Here is an 8,513-nt window from a genome sequence, read left to right as displayed (position 1 = left end):
ACTAGACTGACAGAAGTGTGTGTTTATAGTGGTACAAGCTATAATAAATTATGGCTTCCCCTTCCAACATATAACAACACACAAGCCAATATATTTAGGAGCGAGACATTTCTTCGTTGGTCTTTATAGATACTATCTTCATATAAAAGACATATTTGGTTCGCTGTCTAACTTATCATATTTTAGCGTAGTTAGTCGCAAACCAAATATATCTGAAGTTTTCATGACAAATTTTAAGGTGTTGTTTGGTTCACCGTTTTTTATGCCCGTAAACGTTTGCACCACTGTCTGCTCGTTATCTCTACCCAGAAGCGCTATCCAATCCTGCAGGCTACACGTTAATGAACCAAACAAATCCGTTTCTGTTACAATGCAACAGGAGCCGTAATCCCATCAATCCGTCGTCCTTTGTAGTTGAGGAATTCTTAACACAGATTTCCCGCGCGCGTACTTAGTTGCAGATTCCTCGCGCAACCATCTCAAAGCGGGGCATCTCAGGGTTCAACGCATCGCAGGAACCCTTCCAGGCTCTCCGCCGCCGACCCGCCAGGCGCTTCCCACGCGGCCTCCATGGTGCGTGCGATCGCCGCCACCACCCTCCTCATCTCATCACCCTTCGCCGTGTCCCCCATCACCGTCCGCTCGGCCTCGACCACCGCCCTGCTCTCCACCGCGGAGCTCTCCAGGTTCCCGCGCGCCAGCTCCACGCAGACGCCCCACTCGACCGCGAGATTTGCGTTGAAGAACTGCTCGGCGCCCAACGGCCACCCGATCAGCGGCACGCCGCGGGACAGGCTCTCGAGGACGGAGTTCCACCCGCAGTGGCTCAGGAACGCGCCGGTGGACGGGTGCGACAGGATCCGCATCTGCGGCGCCCACCCGCGCGCCAGCAGTCCCACATTCGCCCTCGCCGTTCGCTCCTCGAAGCCAGCCGGGAGCCACTCGGGCCTGAACACGTCCTTCGCGTCGAACCCCAGCGGCGGGCGGAGCGCCCAGAGGAAGGGGCGACCGCTCGCCTCCAGCCCCAGCGCGAGCTCCATCATCTGATCCGCGCTGATGCTGTTCTGCGATCCGAATGATATGTACAGCACCGAGCGCGGCGGGTGCGTGTCCAGCCACCGGATGATGCTGGCGTCGTCCCGCGAGTCTGACGACGGGGCCGTCGGCTCTGCGAGGACTGGCCCGATTGGCCATGGCTGGACGCCGAAGCTTCTCCGGAGCATGTCGAGGCCGGAGGGTTCCAGTTCCCGGACGGTGTTGACAAGGAGAGCGTCGGTCTTGCGGCAGGAGGCGATGACGCGCCGGAAGAAGGCCGTCCAGGGGTCCGCCCCCGTGGCAGAGAGGATGAACCTCGGGATCTGCGTGCGGTGGAGAACGACGTCTGGGAAATCCGGCAGCGGGAACTCGTCGGCGGCCGTAAGGGCGTGCGGGAGGTGCTCCCACACGGAGAAGAACACGGCGTTGCCGAACGCGCCGCCGGGAAGGAACACCGCGTGGGACGCGCCCCGCGCGCGCGCGACTTCGGCCGTCCACCCGAAGAAGGCATCGGCGACGATGCAGACTGGGGAACCGATGCCGGAGACGAACTTCTCGAACGCAGGGCGGAGCGACTCGGAGGCCGTGAAGAAGGTGATGAACTGGTGGATCTGGACATCGGCGAGGGAGTCAGCGCCTGGGGGCAGGCCGTGGTCGGCGGGGACGAACGGGAGCGCGTGGAGGCGCACGGGTGGGGAGGCAGGCGGGAGCGTGAGGGAGCCCAGGAGCCGCGGGGTGGAGACGAGCGTGACCTCGAGCCCTGGGCGGAGCGCGCGGAGGAGGCCAGCCAGGCGGAGGAAGACAGGGACGTGGCCGTGAGCCAGGAAGGGAAAGAGAACAAAGTGTGGGCTCCTCTTCGCTTCCACCGCCGCCATGGCAATTGATGCAGGCAAGAAGCTGCTGGCCAAGTGGATGGGTGGGTGGAGTTGGTTCTACTGCGGAAGTCGCCGGTCGCCGGCCGACGGCCCCCGGGGAGCGATGTCGCTTGTGCTCCGACGCTGCGACAACGCGCTGATCTGCTTTTTTAGAGGCAGCGTCCGTTGGTGGGCGCGACTTCGTGGTTTCATAACTTATTTTTTGGTACGGACATGCCAAGGGGAAGAGAAAGACGACTCAGCAACAACGATCAGAGGCTACAGGTTAACAGCTACAAAGAGCGATTGCATATGATCGATGATTACATATGATCTGCACTGCAGTTCATGTTGGAGAATATTACAGAATTGGCTACCTGACAGGTGTTCCTAGTGTACTTGTAACTCGAGTAAGAATGCACCGACGCATATAGAATTAACTGAACAATGAACATCTGCAGAGAAGAGGAAGCCTTTCTGAGAGACAACGGCATCAGTAAGACCGTCACGTGCCTCAAATGCTTCATGCTAGTCTGAAACCTTTCTGAGACAACGGCATACAATGACACTACGAAACTATGAACCACTATCATATTTCTCCCTACGAAATGCTGACACAAATAATGAATGCAGATTACAAGAACCCTACTAATTACTATCAATACTAGGAAAAGTCAGTAAAAAAATGTGTATTACCTTTGGCTAATCGAACATATTATAAATACATTATGAGTCATCCTTCTTTGAAGAATCATCAGAGGCAGGCGAGGATGCAGAGCTGACCCTCGTCCTATCTTTAGACTCGCTTAACATGACTACAACATGCCGCATTGGTGGTCTCTCGTACGGAGTCAAGCTAGTACATACCAAAGCAATTTTCATGACCTCGATCATATGATCGACAACACTTTGATCTTGTAAATCCATTTTTTTATCGAGGATCCCTGGACCCAAACAATTGTCCTTGATGTAGTTCTTTACCCATGTTACCAGATCGCCTCCTAGTTCCAAGGGTTGCACAGGGGCACGCCCAGTTAGCAGCTCCAGCAGCACGACGCCATAACTATATATATCACATTTCTCAGTAACCTTCATGGTATAAGCATATTCTGGTCAAAACAAGAGGACTAGGTTAGTACTTCACAGTAGGCATCAGCTTGTAGTTTACTAGCACAAAACCGAAAGGACTTAACCAGCAAATGGATGTCTGTGAGCTTCTGGCACAAGGGTGGGATATCAAGTAGATATATGAATAATATTCAGCTCACATTTCAAGATATCAAGTCTTTAAACATTGAAAATCACCAAGATATGGAAACCCCCACAGCAATATATCACCACAATGGTTCGAGGAAAAGTTGCCTAGTTGGTTTTATTAATATAAAATCCAGATGTCAGCATAAGCTTAAAGTTTCCTTGCTGCCATTTTTTGTGGGAAAACCAACATTATAATAATATTTATTGCAAAGTAACGCCCAATGAAGAATAACTCTACCAGCAAACAAAACACTACATAAATTTAGACATTGTCCTGTGTAAAATATATATGGCAACACCCACACCTAGTAGCACTAAGTTTGACCGATAGCTTCAAGTAAAGAGCACAATACACAGATCAGTAGTGAACATGCAACAGAAAGTTCAAAGAACCGGATGTCAAGTAAACTCAGACTCACCTGGTGCTATATAGCCGTATGAACCTGCAATTGCAGACATTGACTTCGAGTATGGCATGTCAATCACCTTTGCTAACCCAAAATCACCAACATGGGCTTCAAAGTTTTCATCAAGTAAAATGTTATTAGATTTGATATCACGGTGGATGATACGAGGCTTGCAGTCGTGATGTAGGTATGAAAGCCCTTCAGCCGCACCAAGTGCTATCAGGAAGCGTGTCTCCCAATCAAGTGAAGAGGATGATTGTCCATGAAGTAGCTCACCAAGACTACCTCTTGACATGTATTCGTAGAGTAGAAGGTTGGAACCCTGGTGGTATACAAAACCGTAAAGCTTCACAATATTACGATGTCTTATCTTTCCAAGAGTCATGATCTCTGCACGAAAGCTGTTGTCAGTGTTGCTCCCTTCCCTGTTAGAAGCAAGTTTCTTGACTGCAATTGTCTGTCCAGCCTTCAGGATGGCTCTGTACACCGTCCCACATGCACCCCTTCCGATCACACAACTCTCGTCAAAGTTATTTGTGGCGGTGAGCAATTCCTGAAATGTATATGCATCCTTAGCAGAAACATGCACATTAGAACAAGCTGGAAAAGGTTGCTTATCTTGCAAAGGGGCCACTGTCTCCATTGGTTTTCTGATATGGTGCACAATTATTGCAATAAGAATAAGTGAAATCCCTCCAATGACAGCAGCAACAATTGCTATGATCTTGCCCAATGGGGGACTGACTGATTTGGATGACTGAGAACTAGAGGATGGTCGGGATCCACATCTACCAAGTTGTCCACCACATAATCCTTTATTTCCAATAAAACAGGTCACAGACATATTATCAAAAAGCGGTATTGGCGGGAGGGCACCAGAGAGATAATTGTAGGAGACGTTGAGCTCAAGCAAACTGGACAGATTAGCAAATGTGGTTGGGATTTCACCCATCAGCTTGTTGTTATTAAGAAATAAACTTTCCAACAGTGCAAGGTTACCAAGCTCTGATGGAATATCGCCAGAGAGGTTGTTGTAACTCAAATTCAGGGCGATCTGCAAGCTCGACAGCAGACCCAGCTCCTTTGGTATTTCACCAGATAACTGATTGCCACCAATCTGTAGTGCTGTTAAATGTGATAGTTCACCAAGAATGGGTGGTATCTGGCCAGTTAGCCTATTGTCAGCAAAAGATAGCAGCTCCAGCTGTGGCAGCCTACCAACTTCATTTGGCAACGAACCTTCAAAGCTATTCTGGCTGAGATCAAGGCGTTGCAACACTGTACAATTGAAAATCTCTAGTGGTATGTTTCCTCCTAGTCTATTAGATGAGATATTGAAGACAACGAGTTTTGACAAATTACCAATTTCTCGAGGCAACTCTGACGTGAAATAATTATTTGTAAGGTCCAGCCTTTGAAGAGACTTGCAACTGCCTATCTGAGGAGGAATAGGCCCACTAAATTTGTTTCGACCTAGTTCAACTGTTGTCAAATTTACCAGATTGCAGAGATCAGTGGGGAAACTTCCTGTCAGACTGTTGTCACTGAGACGAAGCTGCACCAATGTTTTACAGTTAGTGATCCCACGAGGAATGTTTCCTGTAAGCATGTTAGACCCCAAATTCAACAAAATAAGGTTTGATTGCCTGCAAAGATCTTTCGGTATCTGCCCTGTTATACTGTTGTTTGAGAAATCCACCACCCAAAGACGGCTATAAATGCCAAACCTTGGAGGTATGTTGCCAGAAAGCATATTGTTGAAGAGTTGCAGTTGGATTAGATTTCTCATGTACTGAAATCCAACTGGAATCGTGCCATTCAGTGAATTGATCGACAGATCAAGTTTACTCAAGTTTTTCAACCCACACAACTCTGTAGGAATAGGGCCTGTAAGCTGGTTCTGGAAGAGGTAGAGTAAATTCAAGCCTGGGATGTCGGCCAGCTCCTTTGGTATCCCTCCAGTTAAGAAATTCTCTGAAAAGTCGATCTCTTTTGCAAGAGAAAGATTCCCAATGTCAGATGGAATTGTACCATTTAATGAATTCCTGTAAAGGTATAGCTTCTGAAGATTCGTAATTTTCACAATTGTTGCAGGAATGGGGCCAACTAGATTATTGTCATAGAGGGCAATTGTGCTCAGACTTGTACAGTTTCCTATCTCTGGAGGAATAACACCAGAAAGCTGATTCCCCCATAGGATTAAGTCGGTCATCAAGGTCAACCTCCCAATCTCTTTAGGTAAAGGACCCTCGAGCTTGTTTTGCGCAAGACCAAACACAGTTATGTTCAGGCATGCACCTATCTCAACAGGAATGTTGCCTGATATAAGATTCTGACCCAACCTAATATTTTTCAGGTTCTTCAGCTTGCCAAGTGAACGAGGTAGTGAGCCAGTGAGATTATTACTGTATCCTACCAATTCCTGAAGTGCTGTCATATTTCCAACCTCATCAGGTATCGGGCCATGAAGCTTGTTGTTGCACAGATTAAACGTGACCAGCCTATCTAGCTTCCCGAGCTCAGGGGGTATTGTACCAACAAAACTGTTGTTGTACAAGTTAAGCACTTCCAATTTCGACAGGTTCCCAATCTCTGGAGGGATGGTACCATAGAACCCATTAAAGGACAGATCAAGGAGGGTCAGCTCAGACAGGCTACCAATGCTAGGCGCAACTGTGCCTGACAGGTTCATGTTGCTGAGGTCGAGAGACACCACCACTGGGTTGGGCGTCGACGAGCAGCTGACGCCCTTCCAGATGCATGGTGTTAGATCCCTCGCGTCCCAGTTGTCGAGGTGGTGGAGAGTGTCGTTCATCTGGCTCTTCAGCGCTAGGAGAAGCCAACCTTCATGGTTCAAGCCCTGGGAGCCAGAGGCCAGCAGAAAGGCCAGCGCCACGCCGAGCAGCAAAGCCCGGTGCTCCATCCTTGATCGAAGATTCACCAATCAAGGAAACCCCTCGCTACGACCTCCTGGGCTCCCACATCTCCGCGGTTGGATGGCTTCCTTCCTGTAGAGGGCGCGAGCAGCTGTAAGAACACGGCAGCAGATACATGCTTATGAATTCTGAATACTCCGACGGGCAGCAGCGGAACTAGTACTCGTGTGACGGCAAGGGAAGTAGCTTCGCATTGGGATTTATCAGACAAACTGACAAGAGCGAGCCACCAAACCAAGTAGCAGATCGGTAGCGACCCGGCAATCAAGTAAGACAGAAAACAAAAGTATACAATTAATAACCGTTTAACCAGTAATCACCTCCTGGAAATCGAGAAGCTCACGAAGAGAAGAAGCACCCAGACAACTCTAAGCCGATTTCTCCGGCAGAAATGCTATAGCAGCTCAACTCTCCTCACTGACCAAACAGGGGATCCCCAAACAGGAGCACACACCAATCGCACCGTGTACCCATCATAAAGAAGAAGAGGCAGCAGGAGAGAGAGAGAGAAGTAGAAGTCCCCTCAAATCACGGGATACCCGGCCCCGTCTGGGGGACCCAGGAGCACACCGCCGCGCAAGCCCCCGAAGCAGATCCGCGAAAGGCGCGCGAGCTTTTTCACTTCCCCCGCGCGGTGCGAGCTCCACAGTCCACACGGTGCTAGGGCACGCCCCGCCCGACAAGTGAGCAAGGGGAACAGCGCAGAGCACCACCGGGGAGGGACACACTGGTAATGCGGGCCCTGAGTGGAGCTCAACTCACCCGCTGCCACTCCTGCCGCCCGCCGGGTTGTCGCCCTCCCCTGCCGCCGCCGCAGGCTCGGACGGCCCGCGGCCAGCCCGGCACATCCACTGACGGCTAGGGAATGGGCGAGCACGTACGACGCAGGGTCCGATGCGCGTCGTCGCGGGGATGGGGATGGCGGGAGAGGGAGGACGAGGACGAGGACGAGGAGCAGTGGAGTACTGGGTGGACGAGCAAGAAGAAGGAAAGGAACTGGGAGCTGGGAATGGCAGGCAAGCACGCTTTCAAGCTCTCGCTGCGATGGAGGCCGTAGCAATCGCGGGCGGTCCCTCTCCCCCTCGATCTAGCCTCCTCTGCCCCCTCCCTCTCTCTCTCCTCTTTTGCTTTCCCTGCCTTTGCTTTTCGTCCTAATCCGTCCGGCCCCACCTGGCACTTTTGAGTTCATGCCCTTGCTCCGCTTGCGTCTTCTCTCTCTCCACCCAGTCGCTTGGTCTTTATTTTCTCCCATTTGTTTGTACTACACCGTTTTAGGTTACGATATATTTTAGTTTTTGTGTACATTATATTTCTATGCACTTAAATATATATATATTCTAGGTATATAATACAAAAATATATCTATAAAAACTGAAATATTGCATAACTTAAAATTGAGACAAAACTGTACTAAGTTCAAATTTCTGATTCGATTCAGAATTTTTTTTAAGAACAAAGGAACTAGATCTTTAGGGTTGTTTGGTTCCGTGAGACTAAACTCTAGTCCCTCACTTTTAGGCAGGTTTGGATATTCTAATATTCATCCAAACACATATAGGTTGAGATGTATTGAGTTGTAAATTAGTTTAATTTACACTTCAATCACTGCTAGAGTAACCAAACAAGTATATTTTAGTCCCTAAATTAATAAGAATGTGTTTAAATGCACTATAACTAATAGTTAGCTGCTAAATAAGTTGAGATATCCAAACAGTCTAGCTAATAGTTCAGTTATTAGTTACTTTTTACAAATTAGGTAATAGTCAGCTAGCTAATTTCACTAGCAATTTTTAGCCAACTAACTATCATCTTTAGTGCATTCAAACACCCCCTAAATATAAGGACTAAATTAGAATAAATCAGATTTTGTCTTCTCTTTTTAGTTTTGTTTTTATTGGTTTAGGAACTAAACAAGAGTGACTAAAGTTTAGTCTCATGCAAGCAAGTATGCCCTGTTTTCTATTTTCTATGTGTTCTTTCTTGAAAACATGGGATACTTTAGTATTTTTGTCGTGAAATGAACT

General features: G+C 48.8%; 2 protein-coding genes across 7 annotated transcripts; both read right to left on the bottom strand.

Moving 5' to 3' along the window:
- Positions 1 to 241: 241 nt before the first annotated feature.
- Positions 242 to 2,070, bottom strand: LOC100281173 (cytokinin-O-glucosyltransferase 3). Its single transcript, NM_001154092.2, has one exon. The coding sequence runs from the start codon at positions 1,908 to 1,910 to the stop codon at positions 495 to 497; it is 1,416 nt and encodes a 471-aa protein (NP_001147564.1). The 5' UTR covers positions 1,911 to 2,070; the 3' UTR covers positions 242 to 494.
- A 97-nt stretch (positions 2,071 to 2,167) lies between these two features.
- On the bottom strand, positions 2,168 to 7,647 carry LOC112136070 (uncharacterized). 6 transcript variants are annotated; one of them, XM_035965017.1, is made up of 3 exons: positions 7,252 to 7,647; positions 3,566 to 6,561; positions 2,170 to 2,998 (listed from the first exon to the last, which is right to left on the bottom strand). In XM_035965017.1, the coding sequence occupies exons 2-3, from the start codon at positions 6,474 to 6,476 to the stop codon at positions 2,616 to 2,618; spliced, it is 3,294 nt and encodes a 1,097-aa protein (XP_035820910.1). In that variant the 5' UTR covers positions 6,477 to 6,561; positions 7,252 to 7,647; the 3' UTR covers positions 2,170 to 2,615. The 6 variants fall into 6 exon arrangements, with proteins under 6 accessions (NP_001348012.1, XP_035820910.1, XP_035820909.1 ...); XM_035965016.1 differs by having other exon boundaries at positions 6,810 to 7,642; XM_035965019.1 differs by having other exon boundaries at positions 3,566 to 6,580; positions 7,252 to 7,624.
- Between the last annotated feature and the right edge of the window lie 866 nt (positions 7,648 to 8,513).

Source organism: Zea mays, chromosome 2, assembly GCF_902167145.1.
Source record: "Zea mays cultivar B73 chromosome 2, Zm-B73-REFERENCE-NAM-5.0, whole genome shotgun sequence".
In the NCBI taxonomy this organism is placed as follows: Eukaryota; Viridiplantae; Streptophyta; class Magnoliopsida; order Poales; family Poaceae; genus Zea; species Zea mays.
This window is presented reverse-complemented; position numbering and strand designations above follow the sequence as displayed.

Coding starts and splice junctions, on each gene's coding strand:
- LOC100281173 (NM_001154092.2), bottom strand. CDS start 1,910: ATGGCGGCGGTGGAAGCGAAGAGGAGCCCACACTTTGTTCTCTTTCCC.
- LOC112136070 (XM_035965017.1), bottom strand. CDS start 6,476: ATGGAGCACCGGGCTTTGCTGCTCGGCGTGGCGCTGGCCTTTCTGCTG. Junction 2,999..3,565: donor ATACGGCTATATAGCACCAG/GTGAGTCTGAGT, acceptor TGTTTTGACCAG/AATATGCTTATACCATGAAG.